Below are 21978 nucleotides of genomic sequence, written 5' to 3'. Positions count from 1 at the left end.
CAGAGGCCTCAGCAAATCAGAGCACAAAGTCATTACCAGAACTAGACACAAGGGAAACAATGGGGAGCCACTGTGAGCGAGGGATGGGGAGGATGAGGGAGAAGAGAGGAGAGAGGGGGAGAAGAAAGGAGGACAGGGAAGGGAGCCAGGAGTTTCCATGGACTAATAACCTGACACATCATTCCATCTCAGCCCTCCCAACAGAGAGAGGAGAAAGAGAGAGAGAGATAGTGAGAGAGAGAGAGAGAGAGAGAGAGAGAGAGAGAGAGAGAGAGAGAGAGAGAGAGAGAGAGAATATTTACTGTTCACTTTTTATTGTTTATTTAACTTTTTTTATCCATGTCACTTTCTTTGGAAATGTAAACATATGTTTCCCATGCCAATAAAGCCCCTTAAATCGAATTGAGATACAGACCCACTCCTACATCTTGCCTCTGAGAAGCAGCTAAAATCACAAAGACAAGACGTATTGAATTGGCATCTTTGAAGGAGATCTATCATAACCTCCCAAGGGACCATAGTACACTAGGATGGGTCAAGTAATCACACTAGTATATTCAATCACCTGTATTTCTGCCTATTGAGACTATTGTGACTATTCCTCAGTGCTTTGTTGGTCACATAGTGAAGGTAGAGATGTATTATTCCATAGACACGTGTCACACAAGAAGACAGCTCTATAGCTACATGCATTCTTCATCTATGGATGGAACACCCACTGCTGCCATGGCAACATCCGAACAGTCCACGGCGATGGCTCTGTGTTGAAGAACACAGAATGTCCTGGTTCTTTGGTCAGAACACTTAGGACACAGGACTGTGTGTCTGTGTTGTAGAGTGGTTGTGTTTATGTTATGTATCCAGTGTGTCTGTGTTGTAGAGTGGTTGTGTTTATGTTATGTATCCAGTGTGTCTGTGTTGTAGAGTGGTTGTGTTTATGTTATGTATCCAGTGTGTCTGTGTTGTAGAGTGGTTGTGTTTATGTTATGTCTCCAGTGTGTCTGTGTTGTAGAGTGGTTGTGTTTATGTTATGTATCCAGTGTGTCTGTGTGTCTGTGTTGTAGAGTGGTTGTGTTTATGTTATGTATCCAGTGTGTCTGTGTTGTAGAGTGGTTGTGTTTATGTTATGTATCCAGTGTGTCTGTGTTGTAGAGTGGTTGTGTTTATGTTATGTATCCAGTGTGTCTGTGTTGTAGAGTGGTTGTGTTTATCTAGAGTGGTTGTGTTTATGTTATGTATCCAGTGTGTCTGTGTTGTAGAGTGGTTGTGTTTATGTTATGTCTCCAGTGTGTCTGTGTTGTAGAGTGGTTGTGTTTATGTTATGTATCCAGTGTGTCTGTGTTGTAGAGTGGTTGTGTTTTGTTATGTATCCAGTGTGTCTGTGTTGTAGAGTGGCTGTGTTTATGTTATGTATCCAGTGTGTCTGTGTTGTAGAGTGGTTGTGTTTATGTTATGTATCCAGTGTGTCTGTGTTGTAGAGTGGTTGTGTTTATGTTATGTATCCAGTGTGTCTGTTTTGTAGAGTGGTTGTGTTTATGTTATGTATCCAGTGTGTCTGTGTTGTAGAGTGGTTGTGTTTATGTTATGTATCCAGTGTGTCTGTGTTGTAGAGTGGTTGTGTTTATGTTATGTATCCAGTGTGTCTGTGTGGCTGTGTTGTAGAGTGGTTGTGTTTATGTTATGTATCCAGTGTGTCTGTGTTGTAGAGTGGTTGTGTTTATGTTATGTATCCAGTGTATCTGTGTTGTAGAGTGGTTGTGTTTATGTTATGTATCCAGTGTGTCTGTGTTGTAGAGTGGTTGTGTTTTGTTATGTATCCAGTGTATCTGTGTTGTAGAGTGGTTGTGTTTATGTTATGTATCCAGTGTGTCTGTGTTGTAGAGTGGTTGTGTTTATGTTATGTATCCAGTGTGTCTGTGTTGTAGAGTGGTTGTGTTTATGTTATATATCCAGTGTGTCTGTGTTGTAGAGTGGTTGTGTTTATGTTATGTATCCAGTGTGTCTGTGTTGTAGAGTGGTTGTGTTTATGGTATGTATCCAGTGTGTCTGTGTTGTAGAGTGGTTGTGTTTATGTTATGTATCCAGTGTGTCTGTGTTGTAGAGTGGTTGTGTTTATGTTATGTATCCAGTGTGTCTGTGTTGTAGAGTGGTTGTGTTTATGTTATGTATCCAGTGTGTCTGTGTTGTAGAGTGGTTGTGTTTATCAGCATCGAGGGTCATTAACCATATTACCCATACTGCCCCTAATGTGCCCTTATAGATGCGTGCACATATACACTCACACAGGGACATACAGTACGCACACAAGCATACACACTCCCCCCCCCTCTCTCTCACACACACACAGGGACATACAGTACACACTCCCCCCTCTCTCTCTCACACACACACAGGGACATACAGTACACACACTCACCCCCTCAAAAATGTGATCGTCCTACAGCATATTTCATCATTAGCTCTAAGCAGTTAATCCTCTGCTTCACTGGCTACAGCTCTCTCACCCCATTTCAATAATCTGCATCAGGGTCCTCGGAGTCCACACACACACACACACACACACACACACACACACACACACACACACACACACACACACACACACACCCCCCCCCCCCTAAGCAGGCACATGGGTCCTGTCCTGTCCTGGCATGACATGCACACTAAGCAGGAATCCAATGTGCAATATCATGTTATAGAATTTGACCCTCAATTCAATCTCCACAGACAAAGGGAAGAACATGAATAAGTATGATGGCTAGTGTTGTGGAGTACTGGAGACGGGTTGGATGGGGGGGTGACTAGGGGATGAGAAGCCATTCACCGTGAGCACTTACTGGTATGACATTGAGTGTGAAGGAGAGAGGGAGGGAGAGAAGGAAGGAGGGATGGAGAGAGAGCATCAGTGTCAGATTGGGTGAGATGGGAGTGTGTGCGGGAGTGTGTGCGGGGTTACGACAGAGAGAGAGAAAGAGAGAGACAGAGAGAGAGAGAGAGAGAGAGAGAGAGAGAGAGAGAGCGAGAGAGAGAGAGAGAGAGAGAGGCAGAGGCAGAGGCAGAGAGGGGGGGTGGCAGAGATACAGAAACAGAAAGAGGGGAAGCGAAAGAGAGACAGACAGAGGGGGCCTCATCAAGCCCACTTCCCGTGTGTGTGTTTCCAGTTCAAGGTTAGCTGCTCATTGTATTGAGCAGACCACTCTCCCCCATGGGTCTGGGAAGGGGAGGTGTATTAACACCTCAGCAGGAGGCCTCAATCTCAACCCTGCTCTCCTCCCGCTCCACCCCTCCGCCCCTCTCTCTACTGAGCTGTCCGACCAGCCTTGGCCTATAGTGGGGTAACCACTATATCCACCCAGGGAAACCTTACCCTTGTCCTGACACCGAGCGCTGACCGTTAGTAATGGGTTTAACTCTGTCTGCGTCTTCATCTCTCTGTCTACATCCCACATGGTGCCCTATTCCCTTGATAGTGCACTACCCATCAGCTCTGGTCAAAAGTAGTGCACAATATAGGGAATAGGGTGCTATTTGGGAGACACCTGCTATCTCCAGCCCCAGAACCAAAGCCAGAGGCAGTCTGGGAGAAGAAAGACCTGGACCATATGGAGCCTTTCACTACCACATGGCAGGAGGTGTTCTAAAAGTCTTGGGGGGGGGGGGGGGGGGGGGGGGTCTGTCCAATGAGGCATGAAGAGAAGGGGTGGAGAAAGAGGAGGGAGGAGAGAAAGAGGGATGGTGAGAGAAAGAGAGAGAGAGAGAGAGAGAGAGAGAGCCCACTAGGCAAAGAAGTCAGATCCACGTCCAATCTGGATAGATTTTGGATTGAGATGTCAAGTCAACTGACGTCAATTCAACTTGACATCAACCCAAGCGTGAAACCCTGTGTATTTTGGGGGGTCGGAACTTGAGTTAAATGGAGACGTTGATGCAACGTGGTTACGTTGATAAGGAACGATGAAATAACTTGGGAAACAATGTTGGATCAACTCATTTTCTGGAAGAATATCTGGGAGAAGGATGTCACAGAGGGATTTACAGTACTGTATGTAGGAGAAATACATAGAGGACTAGCCCCTGACATAAACAGGGGAACAGAGAAACCATGCCAGTCACACCACCCTGGGCTTACAGTAACCACAAGCCCCGTGAAAGTCCCGGGAAATGTCTTTACCCCGACTACACTCGTCCCTCCATCCAAAAGAGGATGGAGGGACATGAGAGAGAGAACGAGAGGGAGAGAGAGAAGGAGCATGGTGCTAAACAGGGAAGGACAAACCACATCTGGTCTGGGGCTTAGCAGCACAATAGCGTGGGGGAAACGGGCAGGGATACAGGACAGAGTCTACGCTGCACTTTAACAGTTCTGAAGCGCTGTGTCCTACGGCTGCTTTTATGCTGAGATATACATGTAGTGGTATGAAACACAACTCTGACTCTTTATGTCAGAAGGGACTTTGGAAGGTGTGTGTGTGTGGTGACATGTGTTTGTGCACGAGAGACCATTGCAAGAGACCATAGTAAGCGACCGTTGCATACTTGAAATCCCGATCCATTATTCCTGTGTGTACAGTGCGTTATACTCAACCACGGTCATAAAACTATTTCACAGCCTTTAATTCAGTCAGTGAATGAACTCCTGCTCATGCAGCTCAGAGTATATAACCAAACAGGACCACAAGGTAGGCTTCATGATGTCATAAACAAGGGCCAATAAATGCTAACAGTTATGCTACGCACATCAGCAGAGGAAACTGCATGAACCCACCCACCGTTAGCCGTCATGCTAACATTGACTCAGTGTGACGTGATAAGTCAGTGCTGTGATAAGTAACAGTCAGAGTAGTGGAGGAGGGTGGAGAGCCAGTACTGTATAAATCACTGTCCATTAGGCAGGGCTGTAAACACACTGATGAACGGCCATGGGAGCACACTCTTTATTGTCCTGTTTGGTTTTACCAGCACTGACATCATCTAACAGTCTAGTCGATATGGGGGCTGATTGTAAAAGAGGGGGTTCTGGAAAGGGTCATGTGGTATGAGAGGGTAATATTGTTTGTGTGTGTGTGCGTGTGTGCGTGTGTGTGTGTGTTCTGTGCGCACATTCAGCACGTGTGTGTATCTGACTACTACTCCCACAGCAATACCTAGACTACAGACTACAAAGTCATCCAGTAGGCTATTGGCTATATAGACTACAGAACCACTTGAAGAGGGCCCACTCCAAACAGCCTCTATCTCTCTCCCTCTCTGCTCTCTCTATCTCTCTCCCTCTTTCTCTCTCTCCCCCTCTTTATATCTATCTCTCTCTCTCCCCCCTCTTTATATCGGTCTTTCCCTCTGTCTCTCTCCCTTTGTCTCTGCTGTGCTCCAGCTCTCTGAGGAGGGAGAGGCTGAGGCTGTTCAGGCTGAATCGAGGGCTCGTCTGATGGGCCGTGTTCTGAGACGTGACTGGGCCGTGCTGCTACCCACTTACTGTAGCCTCAGCCTGTCTGACTTAACACAGCCTAGCTGGATAACTCCCACACTGACACAGGGATAACAACAACAACAATAACAACAAGGCTAAGAGGAATCCTGCCTGTTGACTAAGTTCTTGTAAACTTCTTGGAGGAGAGCTCTTGAGGAGTGGAGGAAAAAATGACTTTTGTCCCCTGTCCATCTCTTTCACACACACACTCTGTCTGGCATCCTTCTCCCTCTCTTTCTATCACTCTCCACTCTTTCTATCACTCCCTCTCTTTCTAACACTCTTCCAGCACCACTCTGTCCTCTCCTTCTTTCAGCACCACTCTCTCCTCTCCTTCTCTCTGCTCCACTCTCTCCTCTCCTTCGCTCAGCTCCACTCTCTCCTCTCGTTCTCTCAGCACCACTCTCTCCTCTCCTTCTCTCAGCACCACTCTCTCCTCTCCTTCTCTCAGCTCCACTCTCTCCTCTCCTTCTCTCAGCTCCACTCTCTCCTCTCCTTCTCTCAGCACCACTCTCTCCTCTCCTTCTCTCAGCACCACTCTCTCCTCTCCTTCTCTCAGCTCCACTCTCTCCTCTCCTTCTCTCAGCACCATTCTCTCCTCTCCTTCTCTCAGCACCACTCTCTCCTCTCCTTCTCTCAGCTCCACTCTCTCCTCTCCTTCTCTCAGCTCCACTCTCTCCTCTCCTTCTCTCAGCACCACTCTCTCCTCTCCTTCTCTCAGCACCACTCTCTCCTCTCCTTCTCTCAGCTCCACTCTCTCCTCTCCTTCTCTCAGCACCATTCTCTCCTCTCCTTCTCTCATCTCCACTCTCTCCTCTCCTTCTCTCAGCTCCACTCTCTCCTCTCCTTCTCTCATCTCCACTCTCTCCTCTCCTTCTCTCAGCACCATTCTCTCCTCTCCTTCTCTCAGCTCCACTCTCTCCTCTCCTTCTCTCATCTCCACTCTCTCCTCTCCTTCTCTCATCTCCACTCTCTCCTCTCCTTCTCTCAGCTCCACTCTCTCCTCTCCTTCTCTCAGCACCATTCTCTCCTCTCCTTCTCTCAGCTCCACTCTCTCCTCTCCTTCTCTCAGCACCACTCTCTCCTCTCCTTCTCTCATCTCCACTCTCTCCTCTCCTCTCCTTCTCTCAGCACCACTCTCTCCTCTCCTTCTCTCATCTCCACTCTCTCCTCTCCTTCTCTCAGCACCATTCTCTCCTCTCCTTCTCTCAGCACCATTCTCTCCTCTCCTTCTCTCATCTCCACTCTCTCCTCTCCTTCTCTCAGCACCACTCTCTCCTCTCCTTCTCTCATCTCCACTCTCTCCTCTCCTTCTCTCAGCACCACTCTCTCCTCTCCTTCTCTCAGCTCCACTCTCTCCTCTCCTTCTCTCAGCTCCACTCTCTCCTCTCCTTCTCTCATCTCCACTCTCTCCTCTCCTTCTCTCAGCACCACTCTCTCCATCTGCTTCCTTCTCTCAGCACCACTCTCTCTTCTCCTTCCTTCTCTCTGTAATACTATTGTCCTCAGAGCCAGGAGAGGCTAGCTGGCTTGGCCCAGGATTAGTCTCAGTCATGGCTGTGTATGCACACACCCCTGTCAGCACATCAGAGAAGAGAGAGAAGCAGAGCAGCAGGCCCAGAGCCCCTCAGCACCGCATCATCCAATTACCCCAGGACAGGGCTCCCTGAGAGGGGGGCGTTGGGGGCAGCAGGGGCCCAGGCTGGGGCTCCGACACGCTGCACCAGGCCTATCCACCCACGCTACAGTCACACACTTCAAAACACTGTCTCTAACGGTTGATCTGTTTATGGCAGTTACTTCTTTAGTTTCTTTGTACAATGGAGAATGTCGTATGGCTTGTATCATTTTAGAGACTATTTCAGCGTTGTGGACAACAATGATATTGTAGCAGCTACAGTGAACAGTAGATTATACAGGACCATGGATCAGGAGGGACGTCCAGAGGCACCAGAAAGGCCTCTATTAATAAAACCCCTGAGGGGGTCTCGAGAGCCTCTCTCCCTGACACACACACACACACACACACACTCACACACACACTGCCCCTCCTCCACCTCTCCCTCCTGAAGAGAAAACAGCCGACTCAGTACGTTTGTGGAAAATCAATCTCCTCGTATCTCCTAGTAGCCCTCCACAATCCCTTGTGGGAAGTGTAATAGTATCAATGGCCGCCCGCCTACCTTCTTGACGCGCCCGCTCTTGGTGCCCACGAAGGCCAGAGAGTGGTTCTTGTAGACGTAGGCGATGACCGAGGTCATCTTGTCGGTGGAGTCAGAGAAGAGAGGGATGCCCTGCACCATCTCTGACACCCCCAGCGGAGCGTTCATATCCAGGCCACAGAAGTTGTCGTCGATGGTTAAGAGCTGGAGGGAGGGAAAGAGAGAGAGGAGGGAGAGAGTCATTATTGGACTTTTTATGTGATCAACTGTTTCTTATTTCTTGTTGAAGAAGAGAGTGTATTCTGAAGAAGACTTAGTGCATTTATCTTCAGATAGCTTGGTGAGACATCCACATATCTCAGTCATAGTGAGCACATTTTCCCTCAATAAAGTAGATATAAAGTCTGTGCTAGTAGGGGGGGGGGGTTATAGAGACAAAAGTGGGTTTGGCTCCTGCCCTGCAATAACACACTTGATTCATCAACACTATTATCATCCTTCATCTGCACTAACATTGTTTTCCATGTGTTACAGCTGGGTTGGAGTAAAAACCTGCAAGCACTGCAGCTCCTTCAAGACCAGAATCAACCGTTTCAACAGCTGTAAAGACCAGTAGAATACACAGAGGAATTCATCTCCCCAGTCAGACGACATGAATGTGAAGGGAGAGAGGTTCATAATGGCCTTTTAGACTGTCTGGGTTTAGTCTTAGTGACACGGTGTTATGTAGACTGTCTGAGACTGACCTTCTGAACATGCAGAGAGGGAGTGAGGGAGAGGTAGAGAGAGAGGGAGGGAGAGAGAAAGAAAGAGAGAGAGCTTGAGAGAGAGAGAGGGAGAGAGAGAGAGGGGGAGATAAATAGAGAGAGAGAGGTAAAGAGATAGACAGGGAAAGGGAGAGGGAGAGACAGATGAAGAATGCAGTCAAGTTACAGTTGTCCTATGTAATACTGCCAGCGGCTAGTCTGACAGGCAGATCCCAGGCAGATCCCCCCCACAACACCACCAGTGTAAAGCCAAGAGATACCAACAACAGAACAAATATTCAAAGTGAATCGGAGAACAAAACAAAATGTGCCTTCCTTAATTTTACACCGCCATGCCAAATCAGTGTTGGACAATTGGACATGCTACTGTGCTTTTGTAATTGTAATATGTGTCAGGTAGCCCAGGCATATGTGTCAGGTAGCCCAGCCATATGTGTCAGGTAGCCCAGCCATATGTGTCAGGTAGCCCAGCCATATGTGTCAGGTAACCCAGCCATATGTGTCAGGTAGCCCAGCCATATGTGTCAGGTAGCCCAGCCATATGTGTCAGGGAATGTATATGTGTCAGGTAGCCCAGCAATATGTGTCAGGTAGCCCAGCCATATGTGTCAGGTAGCCCAGCCATATGTGTCAGGTAGCCCAGCCATACGTGTCAGATAACCCAGCCATACGTGTCAGGTAACCCAGCCATACGTGTCAGGTAACCCAGCCATACGTGTCAGGTAGCCCAGCCATACGTGTCAGGTAGCCCAGCCATACGTGTCAGGTAGCCCAGCCATACGTGTCAGGGAATGTCTATGTGTCAGGTAGCCCAGCCATATGTGTCAGGTAGCCCAGCCATATGTGTCAGGTAGCCCAGCCATACGTGTCAGGGAATGTCTATGTGTCAGGTAGCCCAGCCATATGTGTCAGGTAGCCCAGCCATATGTGTCAGGTAGCCCAGCCATATGTGTCAGGTAGCCCAGCCATATGTGTCAGGTAGCCCAGCCATATGTGTCAGGTAGCCCAGCCATATGTGTCAGGTAGCCCAGCCATATGTGTCAGGTAGCCCAGCCATATGTGTCAGATAACCCAGCCATATGTGTCAGGTAGCCCAGCCATAAGTGTCAGGTAGCCCAGCCATAAGTGTCAGGTAACCCAGCCATAAGTGTCAGGTAACCCAGCCATATGTGTCAGGTAGCCCAGCCATATGTGTCAGGTAGCCCAGCCATATGTGTCAGGTAGCCCAGCCATATGTGTCAGGTAGCCCAGCCATATGTGTCAGGTAGCCCAGCCATATGTGTCAGGTAGCCCAGCCATATGTGTCAGGTAGCCCAGCCATATGTGTCAGGTAGCCCAGCCATATGTGTCAGGTAACCCAGCCATATGTGTCAGGTAACCCAGCCATATGTGTCAGGTAGCCCAGCCATATGTGTCAGATAACCCAGTCATATGTGTCAGGTAACCCAGCCATATGTGTCAGGTAGCCCAGCCATATGTGTCAGGTAGCCCAGCCATATGTGTCAGGTAGCCCAGCCATATGTGTCAGGTAGCCCAGCCATATGTGTCAGGTAGCCCAGCCATATGTGTCAGGTAGCCCAGCCATATGTGTCAGGTTGCCCAGCCATATGTGTCAGGTAGCCCAGCCATATGTGTCAGGTAGCCCAGTCATATGTGTCAGGTAGCCCAGCCATAAGTGTCAGGTAACCCAGCCATATGTGTCAGGTAACCCAGCCATATGTGTCAGGTAGCCCAGCCATATGTGTCAGGTAGCCCAGCCATATGTGTCAGGTAGCCCAGCCATATGTGTCAGGTAGCCCAGCCATATGTGTCAGGTAGCCCAGCCATATGTGTCAGGTAGCCCAGCCATATGTGTCAGGTAGCCCAGCCATATGTGTCAGGTAACCCAGCCATATGTGTCAGGTAGCCCAGCCATATGTGTCAGATAACCCAGTCATATGTGTCAGGTAACCCAGCCATATGTGTCAGGTAGCCCAGCCATATGTGTCAGGTAGCCCAGCCATATGTGTCAGGTAGCCCAGCCATATGTGTCAGGTAGCCCAGCCATATGTGTCAGGTAACCCAGCCATATGTGTCAGGTAGCCCGGCCATATGTGTCAGGTAACCCGGCCATATGTGTCAGGTAGCCCAGCCATATGTGTCAGGTAGCCCAGCCATATGTGTCAGGTAGCCCAGCCATATGTGTCAGGTAGCCCAGCCATATGTGTCAGGGAATGTCTATGTGTCAGGTAGCCCAGCAATATGTGTCAGGTAGCCCAGCCATATGTGTCAGGTAGCCCAGCCATATGTGTCAGGTAGCCCAGCCATATGTGTCAGATAACCCAGCCATATGTGTCAGGTAACCCAGCCATATGTGTCAGGTAGCCCAGCCATATGTGTCAGGTAGCCCAGCCATATGTGTCAGGTTGCCCAGCCATATGTGTCAGATAACCCAGCCATATGTGTCAGGTAGCCCAGCCATATGTGTCAGGTAGCCCAGCCATATGTGTCAGGTAACCCAGCCATATGTGTCAGGTAACCCAGCCATATGTGTCAGGTAGCCCAGCCATATGTGTCAGGTAGCCCAGCCATATGTGTCAGGTAGCCCAGCCATATGTGTCAGGTAGCCCAGCCATATGTGTCAGGTAGCCCAGCCATATGTGTCAGGTAGCCCAGCCATATGTGTCAGGTAACCCAGCCATATGTGTCAGGTAGCCCAGCCATATGTGTCAGATAACCCAGTCATATGTGTCAGGTAACCCAGCCATATGTGTCAGGTAGCCCAGCCATATGTGTCAGGTAGCCCAGCCATATGTGTCAGGTAGCCCAGCCATATGTGTCAGGTAACCCAGCCATATGTGTCAGGTAGCCCAGCCATATGTGTCAGGTAACCCAGCCATATGTGTCAGGTAACCCAGCCATATGTGTCAGGTAACCCAGCCATATGTGTCAGGTAGCCCAGCCATATGTGTCAGGTAACCCAGCCATATGTGTCAGGTAGCCCAGCCATATGTGTCAGATAACCCAGCCATATGTGTCAGATAACCCAGTCATATGTGTCAGGTAACCCAGCCATATGTGTCAGGTAACCCAGCCATATGTGTCAAGTAGCCCAGCCATATGTGTCAGGTAGCCCAGCCATATGTGTCAAGTAGCCCAGCCATATGTGTCAGGTAGGCCAGCCATATGTGTCAGGTAGCCCAGCCATATGTGTCAGGTAGCCCAGCGGTTAGAACATTGAGCCAGTAATCAAAAGGTCACTAGTTTGAATCCCTGCGCTGACAAAGTGAAAAATCTGTTGATGTGCCCTTGAGCAAGGCAGTTAGTTAAACCTAATTTCTCCAGGGTCACCATTGATAATGACTGACCCTGGCCGTGACCCCATTCTCCAAGGGTGTCTCGGGGAGAGTGGGCTATGCCAAAAAACACATTTACAATTCACACACGTGTATTAATTCCCACTTGTACATGTGTGAAACAGGAAAAATATAAACAACCACCAAATGGTTATTATATGCAGATAGAATGGTGGGTTGAAAAATGGATGACATGCAGTCTGGGGAATGTCTACCTGTCATAAGTAAAGAGAATGCTGTATGGCTTCTGATACCAGAATAATGATGCTAGACAATAGGCGTTATTCCATCGTATGGACAGATTTGAAACAGTGGGCTTTGGACTGGTGGACAGTCCCATTTGATTAATATGGCGGCAGTGCGCTGTGTTATTGTGAGAATAAAAGCGTGACAGTTGATATTACAGTTGGAGATGTCGTTCTCCTTTCCCGTGATTAAAGGTCCTGAGGTCAGATGTGACAGTTGATATTACAGTTGGAGATGTCGTTCTCCTTTCCCGTGATTAAAGGTCCTGAGGTCAGATGTGACAGTTGATAATACAGTTGGAGATGTCGTTCTCCTTTCCCGTGATTAAAGGTCCTGAGGTCAGATGTGACAGTTGATATTACAGTTGGAGATGTCGTTCTCCTTTCCCATGATTAAAGGTCCTGAGGTCAGATGTGACAGTTGATATTACAGTTGGAGATGTCGTTCTCCTTTCCCGTGATTAAAGGTCCTGAGGTCAGATGTGACAGTTGATATTACAGTTGGAGATGTCGTTCTCCTTTCCCGTGATTAAAGGTCCTGAGGTCAGATAGACAGTTGATAATACAGTTGGAGATGTCGTTCTTCTTTCCCGTGATTAAAGGTCCTGAGGTCAGATGTGACAGTTGATATTACAGTTGGAGATGTCGTTCTCCTTTCCCGTGATTAAAGGTCCTGAGGTCAGATGTGACAGTGGGCTATAAATCATCACCTGTTATCATATATTATAAGACCAAATCATTTCTGGCATACCATTATGCCGATTCAAACCTTCCATCTCAGCCAGGGTTGTGTCTAGGTCCATCTAATACATCAGAAACAATGGCGTCTCTCTCTCTGCTTAATGAAAGATTACACACGATAAAACAACATTATAAACCAAAGTCGTGTTTATCGGCATTAAAGCTCTAACTGTCGGTAACAGTAAGCTTCTGCATGCAAACAAACCATTATGTTTTTCAATGAGGCCATTATTGGGACAAAGTGGATCAAAATATGGCAATGATACTCTTTTTGTTGGTCAAGGAGGCCATTGTGGGGACAAAGTGAAGCAAAATATGGGAATGCCACCCTTTTTGTTGGTGGTTCTTTCCCGGAAGCTTTTTAGTGAACTCAGTCCTAAGGGAAACGTTCAATCAAATGTCTGCTAACAGAGTTTCAGAAACGTTTCACAAACCCTCCATCTTTGTCACCACGGAGATAGAGAGCTTTCATGAAGTCAATAGAATCATACACTGGAGTCGTCTCCATAACATGGTGGTTGTGTTATGAGTAATCTGTCTGATCAATGGAAGAGACTTCACAATGGTCGAGTCAAGTTCATTTCATATCGGGAGAAGAAGGGAGAGAATAAAAAAGTCAGAGAGAGAGAGCGAGAGAAAGAGAGAAAAACTATGTTTTTGGTTTCACATTGGTTGTTGGAACAAAGCCATATATTTCCTGATCGTAAAAAAATTACGTTTTTTAAACATCCTGAGAACAGAAGTTAAAAGTTAGCCTATTATGGGAACATTTACACTGGTTAATGGGATATTTTGAGGTTTTTTTTATAGCTTCCTTAAAAGTTTCACTGAACGCTTCAATACGACTTTTAATAACACTGCTAGTATATTCAGGGTTGAATTCATTTCCTGAGAGCACATGTATTTTTTATTGTGGCACTGCATCAGTTAGATTCAAACCTATGATTTTCTGTTATCTATTCTTGGAATTAGTCCACTCCACCACCAGGATGGAGCTAGCATGCCATGTTTTTTGTGCCTACAAAGCTGTTTCTTTTAGTCTATTCAAAGGAGACAAGCATTCATTAAGATCAGATAGGGCCAATTAGTGGGCGCAGCCAACACACCTGAACACACTTCACAAGATGGAGGATAGAGAGAGTTTTGTTGATGCTGAGAACGGAATGTAGATGTTTTTAAGTAACATTCTTAGAACATTCTCTGAATGTCACTAAAGTTTTTTATGGAAAGTTTTCTTCATGTTCTGAGAATGGAATTTAGAGCGTATTGATGTTAAACACATTCCCAGAATAGCTTAAGTCACTTTGGGAAAATGTTCCCAAAATGTAATACAAATATGACATTAAATAGAACCACGTGGGAACTTGTGTGGAATGTTCTGTGGAAGTACAAAAATTCTCACAGAAGAACATTGTTTCTTACCATTCTCGGAACAATTTGAGAACATTCCCAATGTCAAACCAGTTGTAGAACGGTCCTAGAACATTACCAACATTGAAATGAAATGTAACCATGTTCAAACTTTTAGGAAACGTTCTGTTGAAGTTATGAAATACCAAGAAAATACACTTTTTTTTACAAGTTCCTGAACTGTGCTAAGAATGTCCCAAAGCCAAGCAACTATCCTGCACCATTCCTAGAAAGTTGTGGGAAGGTTGAATGCAAAATAACCACAGGACAATCACGCTCTCACCAAGCTCTAAGAAACATGGTTCTCAGAACTTTTATGCTAGCCAATGTCACCTGACCTTTAAAAATCTGCTGGCTTAGAGTGCTGGTTCAGTGGGCCAGGGAGCATGAAGCGTGGCTGAGGCTAGCACCCAGCCATCATCTAGCAAGGGTCAAAAGTAGTGCACTATATAGGGAATAGGGTACCATATGGGAGGCAGGACAGAGCGGCCAACTCAAAACATCTTGTCACGTCTGCTCCCGCTCTTCCCCCCTCTGGCGCTTGAGGGCGCCAGGCTGCACTTCATCTCTCCCTGTGTTACAATAAATATCTTGGTTCATTCATCCCTGTTTCCTGGTCTGAGTTTGCACTTGGGTTCCCCTGTGGTGCTCCGCTTAACAGTACAAAAACTCAGTGTCCAAGTGGTGTGTTGAACGCCATTTTCCACTCGTCCCCTCCACTCGTCTGGGGGAAGATGGGCCGGCGATTTGACTCAACAGTATTTCCCCCATAACGGCAGAGCCTCCTCTTACTGGACGCAGGGAACAAGTGGAGACCAGGTGGCCATCCTGGCCACAGTATAGACAGCTCCTAGTATCGATACGCTGCTGCCTCTCCTCTGGAGATAGACGGGTCCGGCCGAGCTGCATGGGTTCAGGCTTAGAACATGCCTGGGGTTGGGATGCTGTTGGAGGAGAAGGACAAGGCACTGAAGCAGATGTTAAGGAACTTGCAACCCTACCTACCCTCTCCCTCCAACATTCCTGGAGACGGTTGTCAATGCGGATAGTGAGAGAAATGAGTTCATCAAGATCATCAGGCTCCTCCCTGGACACCAACTCGTCCTTGAGGGTCTCAGTGAGTGAGTTCCGGAATGCTCCCTGAAGAGCCTCCTCATTCAAGTCGCCTCTCTGCGGCGAGGGTGCGGAACTCACATGCCATTTCAGCAACACTCTGGGCGCCTTGACAGAGGGACAGGAGTCATTTAGCGGCGTCCTTTCCGCAGACCGGGTGGTCGAAGACCTTCCTCATCTCCTCTGTGAATCTGCTATAGTAGAAGCAAATGGGTGACAGGATGCAGCAGCCATCATACGAAGCATCGGGGAGTACTGGCATTCCGGTTGGTATGGTGACATCGGCTCTGGGTCGCCGCCGATGGAACCGGGGGTGCCTAGCCAGCTTGTTGGGCTTCCACGTCCTAGCTGGCTCGAGAAGTTTCCTTGCCCAGGTTGGCTCGGATGGAGCACATCCCACGTCGGGCCTCAGCCGGATCATCAGTTATTTTTCGCCCAGCCGGTCCAGGATTTTTTTTCTTCTTTTTTTTTGGTGACGTCGGGGTGGATTCCACCGCCGATGGAACCGGGGGTCCACGCCCTGGCTGGCTCGAGAGGTTTCGTTGCCTTGGTTGGCTCGGCAGGTTTCCATCCCACATCACGCTCCGCTGGATAGTCGGGCTCTCTCGACAGGAGTCAGGCATCTTGCCTCAGCCGAATGTTAGGCTCCCACGCTCCTGTCGGGTCGTCAGGCTTTCACGCCCCAACCGGCTTGCCCAGCTCCCATGTCTCGGCCGGTTCACCCAGGTGGGACGCTGGGTACTGTCACGTCTACTCCCGCTCTTCCCCCCTGGGCGTGAATATCAGCGATATTGGACTCACTCATCATCTGTTTATTACCTCCCCTATATTTGTCAGTTCCCTTGCTCTGTTCCCGTTGCTGCATTCATTGTTTTTTGTCTGTGTTACCTGTTTGCTGACGCTGTTACTGTCTCGTTCCATGTCCGTTCTATATTAGATGTTTTACCTGCTTCGTCTCTCCAGCGCCATCCCATGTGACACATCTAGCCTTCTGCGGTGTTAGTCTTTCTGCAGGCCTGTCTGCTGTCCTCTCTACCGCCGGGCCATGCATCATCACAAGACAGAGAGCCTGGCCCGGCGTTGTCGTCATGACGATAGCTCAGGGCACACACACATGAGCGCATAAACACACCATCACCAGACACCCTTATATCTGGAGCTTTAGTTGGTAGAGCGGTGGACCCCTCCATCGATAGCCCTCCTGCTGCTTACTCCTCTGATAGAAAGAGGAAAAAATGAGAGAAGAAGAGAAATCTTCTGCTGGCTACTGCTCCTTGACTTGATTTTCATCATTGTTACCAGCGGTTACAAAGGAGCCTCATCACCCAGGGGTCAGGGGTTAACCGCGCTATGAGAGAGGAAATGAGAAATGAGAAAGTCGGGAGGGAGGGAGGGAGATGTGAGGAGGGAGAGGGAATGGTTCGTCTGACCAACAACAAGAGCTGCGGCGAACATTTATTTTATTTTCAGCCGATTTCAGATTGATACCTCGGAGGGTGTAACGAGGGTACTTTTGAGAGAAGTGTGTGTCCATGTGTGTGTGTGTGTGTGTGTGTGTGTGTGAGTGTGTGTGCATGACACACACTCATGCATGTACAGAGAACGAGACGTGTGTTCTCGTCTCCAGTTATTGACACCTGCCATGATATTTCTGGAGAAGCGTCCTAACATGCCAATCACACCGAGCAGCGACGCAATTTAATGAAATATACTTGTTGTCTGTCATCCTTTCAGGAAGCAGACACGTTTTCATTACGCCCGCACAAAACATGACATTTGACACCCATCTCAGTCACCCAGACACAAATAATATCCAGTCCTCAAAACAGCCCCATCTGCCTGTCTGCCTGTCTCTCTCTCTCCATTCTCTATCAAACTATTTTTACTGTCATTCTCTCCCCCTACTCTCTTTACTCCCCCCCACATCCTCCATATCTCTTTCTCTCTCTGCCTACAGTCCCCTCTCTCCTCCTCCCAGCCCCCTCCCTCTCTCACTCCATGTCTAAGGCTCCCTCCCTCTGCAGGTACACTATTCCTTCCGCATTATGGTCAATTTACACGGAGAGTCCCTGGGTGGAGTGAGGACACAGGGGAGGACACCGGTTCCCCTCCTAAAAGCCTCTGGATGAGAGATGAGGCTCTGCTGCATCTGAACGACGGCCAAAAACAGAGTACGGAATCAGGTCACTCAGACCTCTCGCTGTCCCTCCTTTTCTCTCTCCCTCTATCTCTTTTTCTCTGTCTGCCAGCCAGCTACAGTACACAGAGAGCTCTCTTCTGGACTGGGCATACGGCTCAGTAGACACAGACTAGAGAGAGAGAGAGAGAGAGAGAGAGAGAGATGGTGGCACAATGCGATTAAAGGGACTGAATGAGATCCACTGTTCAACGCTCTCTGATGTTGGGCCTAATCTGGGCCTGCAGTGTCACAAAGAGGAGTCCTATGGTCCGCTGGTTCAGGAAGTTAATGACACACATTATACTGGTAGACGTGTTTCCCCACAACACCACTCCACCACTGCAGAGCCATGAAACATCACTTATTTTCCACTTCTCTGTACGTCTATAAAAACAACACAACAAATATAGGTGGGTAGTCTAATAATTGGCCAGTGCAACCGGCAAGCCTGTACTTCCATGAACACATAATTATGTACAATGTTACCACTGTGTGAAATAGCTTGCCTGTCAAATTGAATGCTGGGCACAACAACCTTGCATTACTGCCTACGCATTCACATTCATTATGCAATCATAACAACGTGGGACAGCTACAACACATAGCACCGTGAACTTATTCTATTGTATGTATCTGTCCTTTAACTAGGTGACTCCCATTGAGACAGGAACACCTATGTGACAATGCTATTCATTGACTACAGCTCAGCGTTCAACACCATAGTGCCCTCAAAGCTCATCAATGAGCTAAGGACCCTGGGACTAAACATCTCCCTCTGCAACTGGATTCTGGACTTCCTGACGGGCCGCCCCCAGGTGATGAGGGTAGGTAACAACACATCCGCCACGCTGATCCTCAACACAGGGGCCCCTCAGGGGTGCGTGCTCAGTCCTCTCCTGTACTCCCTGTTCACTCATGGCTGCACGGCCAGGCACGACTCCAACACCATCATTAAATTTGCCGATGACACAACAGAGGTAGGCCTGATCACCAACAACGACAAGACAGCCTATAGGGAGGTGGTCAGAGACCTGGCCGTGTGGTGCCAGGACAACAACCTCTCCCTCAACGTGATCAAGACTAAGGAGATGATTGTGGACTACAGGAAAAAGAGGACCGAGCACGCCCCCATTCTCATCGACTGGGCTGCAGTTGAGAGCTTCAAGTTCCTTGGTGTTCACATCACCAACAAACTAACATGGTCCAAGCACACCAAGACAGTCGTGAAGAGGGCACGACAAAACCTATTCCCCCTCAGGAGAATTTAATAACTCTACCTACATGTACATATTACCTCAACTAACCGGTGCCCCCGCACATTGACTCTGTACCGGTACCCCTTGTATATAATCTCGCTATTGTTATTTTACTGCTGCTCTTTAATTACTTGTTACTTTTATCTCTTATTCATATCTGTTTTTTTGGAAATTGCTTTGTTTTTTTAGGGGCTCGTAAGTAAGGATTTCACTGTAAGGTTCACTGTAAGGTTGTACCTGTTGTATTCGGCGCATGTGACTTATAACATTTGATTTGATTTTAATCTCTATTTCAAGGGATTTGGCTGCCAAGTGAGTCCCATTGAGACAGGGATGTATTTTATTTATTTTTTTGAAGGGACTTGACTGCCGACGTGGACTTGACTTGAACTTGAGACTGTTATTTCCCTCCACAGTGTTGTCTGTACAGTTGCAGCCCCATGCAGAGAGCTTGGTGATGGGGGTGCAATGTGCAGTCTGTCTGAGCGCTGATCCATGGCAACCCTTCGTCCTGCTCGCCATGCATGACAGAGCGCAGGATTGCACGCTAACGCCGCCCACCGCCATTCCCACTACGCTTCCCTCCCTCCACCACAAACACTGGCCAGCTGACTCCTTCTCTATCTTTCATTTTCCCTGTTTGGAAGCTTTTCATTTCTCCGCTCCGTCTCCATCCACTACTACGCCACATTTTTCTCTCTGCTCAGTCAAGCGTCACTTCAAATGGTACTCTCCCTCTCTTCCTCTCTGTCTCTCATCCTCCTCCTCTCTATCTCCCTCAGTCGTCTTCCTGCTGCTCTTCCTGCTGATCATCCTCTCCCTCCAGTATCATCTCTGTTCATCATCCTCTCCCTCCAGTATCATCCCTGTTCATCATCCCTCTCCCTCCAGTATCATCCCTATTCATCATCCTCTCCTCCCTCTCCCTCCAGTATCATCCCTGTTCATCATCCTCTCCCTCCAGTATCATCTCTGTTCATCATCCTCTCCCTCCAGTATCATCCCTGTTCATCATCCCTCTCCCTCCAGTATCATCCCTGTTCATCATCCTCTCCTCCCTCTCCCTCCAGTATCATCCCTGTTCATCATCCTCTCCCTCCAGTATCATCTCTGTTCATCATCCTCTCCCTCCAGTATCATCCCTGTTCATCATCCCTCTCCCTCCAGTATCATCCCTATTCATCATCCTCTCCTCCCTCACCCTCCAGTATCATCCCTGTTCATCATCCTCTCCCTCCAGTATCATCTCTGTTCATCATCCTCTCCCTCCACTATCATCCCTGTTCATCATCCCTCTCCCTCCAGTATCATCTCTGTTCATCATCATCTCCCTCCACTATCATCCCTGTTCATCATCCTCTCCCTCCAGTATCATCCCTGTTCATCATCCCTCTCCCTCCAGTATCATCCCTATTCATCATCCTCTCCTCCCTCACCCTCCAGTATCATCCCTGTTCATCATTCTCTCCTCCATCTCCCTCCAGTATCATCCCTGTTCATCATCCTCTCCCTCCAGTATCATCTCTGTTCATCATCCTCTCCCTCCAGTATCATCCCTGTTCATCATCCTCTCCCTCCAGTATCATCTCTGTTCATCATCCTCTCCCTCCACTATCATCCCTGTTCATCATCCCTCTCCCTCCAGTATCTATCATCTCTGTTCATCATCCTCTCCCTCCACTATCATCCCTGTTCATCATCCTCTCCCTCCACTATCATCCCTGTTCATCATCCTCTCCCTCCAGTATCATCTCTGTTCATCATCCTCTCCCTCCAGTATCATCCCTATTCATCATCCTCTCCCTCCAGTATCATCCCTGTTCATCATCCTCTCCCTCCAGTATCATCCCTGTTCATTATCCTCTCAGAGTGTGTGTTTGGAAGGAGTCCAGTCAAAGCTTCAAAGGTCCCTGCCGCTGCTACTGTCAGAGGATGGTACACACACTGCTGACTGGGCAGATATACTGTAGAGGACAGAACAACCCCAGCAGTAGGGATGAAACCATACAGAGTCAATGGACAGAATCTCAGGTCTGAGCTGTTTATGCTTAGTGTAGTTAGAAGGAGAGGAGGGCAGGAGCTTGACCTACAATGGTTGGTGATGGGGTTTGTACACACACACACACACACACACTGATGTCTAGAGAGACTAGTAGTATACATCAAGCCTGCAGCTGGAGCCTTTGTTGATATGGCAGAATGTTCAGCTCTATACATGGTGTTTGGTTCCAGGGGCTTATAGAGCTTATAAGGAGAAAAATATCCCCCTCTTATCAATAGACACGCCATTCATTCTAGTCTCTCCTGGGGACCTAAAGGAGCCATGCTCATATCTGTGACTCTAATCACTTAGCGAGGGTGCTTGGGTAAAAAGCATTAAAAACAGAGGTTCTGAATGAAGTTTCCATCTGCAGTTCGGGTGCACATTAGGCATTCCACAGTCCGTGTGTGGCTATGTGAGAGAGAATAGGTATGTAGAGTGAAATAGCTGTCACCTACTAGATTTAACTTCCTTTCTATAGAGCCCTTGGGAGTGTCCAAAAACAGTCAGAATGATTAGCATTGGAGAGGGAACAACACACACACACACAGAGAGAGAGAGAGAGAGAGAGAGAGAGAGAGAGAGAGAGAGAGAGAGAGCTGACGACACTCACCAGGGCCTGACAGTGATGTCATCTCCCTGAGACATGCCATCAGTCTCTCAGCAGATCAATATGGTTTATGGGAGGCAAAATAGTGGGACTTTTGGTGTGTGTGTGTGTGTGTGTGTGTGCGTGCGTGCGTGCGTGCGTGTGTGCGTGCGTTGCGTTGTGGTCCGTCCACAAGTTTATTTTCTATCTGAGGAGGGAGATTAAATATTTGTCTTTGTGTTCTGTAAAGTCAAAGAAGACTACTACCTGGCTGTGTTGTGTTGGCTTGTCTGCCTCACAGACAGGAGAGGCAGTCTCTACCTGGCTGTGTTGTGTTGGCTTGTCTGCCTCACAGACAGGAGAGGCAGTCTCTACCTGGCTGTGTTGTGTTGGCTTGTCTGCCTCACAGACAGGAGAGGCAGTCTCTACCTGGCCGTGTTGTGTTGGCCTGTCTGCCTCACAGACAGGAGAGGCAGTCTCTACCTGGCTGTGTTGTGTTGGCCTGTCTGCCTCACAGACAGGAGAGTCAGTCTCTACCTGGCTGTGTTGTGTTGGCTTGTCTGCCTCACAGACAGGAGAGGCAGTCTCTACCTGGCTGTGTTGTGTTGGCCTGTCTGCCTCACAGACAGGAGAGGCAGTCTCTACCTGGCCGTGTTGTGTTGGCTTGTCTGCC

The 21978-nt window shown here is 48.2% G+C and overlaps 1 protein-coding gene across 3 annotated transcripts in view; it reads right to left on the bottom strand.

Annotated features, from left to right (window-relative positions):
- Positions 1-21978, bottom strand: part of LOC106609762 (plexin-A4) — a 491160-nt gene that overhangs the window by 409458 nt on the left and 59724 nt on the right. For all 3 annotated transcript variants that reach the window (XM_082977797.1, XM_082977795.1, XM_082977796.1), the window contains exon 3: positions 7651-7833. In XM_082977797.1, coding sequence (XP_082833923.1) covers positions 7651-7833 — 183 coding nt within the window. The remainder of the gene's footprint in view (positions 1-7650; positions 7834-21978) is intronic.

Source organism: Salmo salar, chromosome 07, assembly GCF_965601325.2.
Source record: "Salmo salar chromosome 07, fSalSal1, whole genome shotgun sequence".
NCBI classification, from domain to species: Eukaryota; Metazoa; Chordata; class Actinopteri; order Salmoniformes; family Salmonidae; genus Salmo; species Salmo salar.
This window is presented reverse-complemented; position numbering and strand designations above follow the sequence as displayed.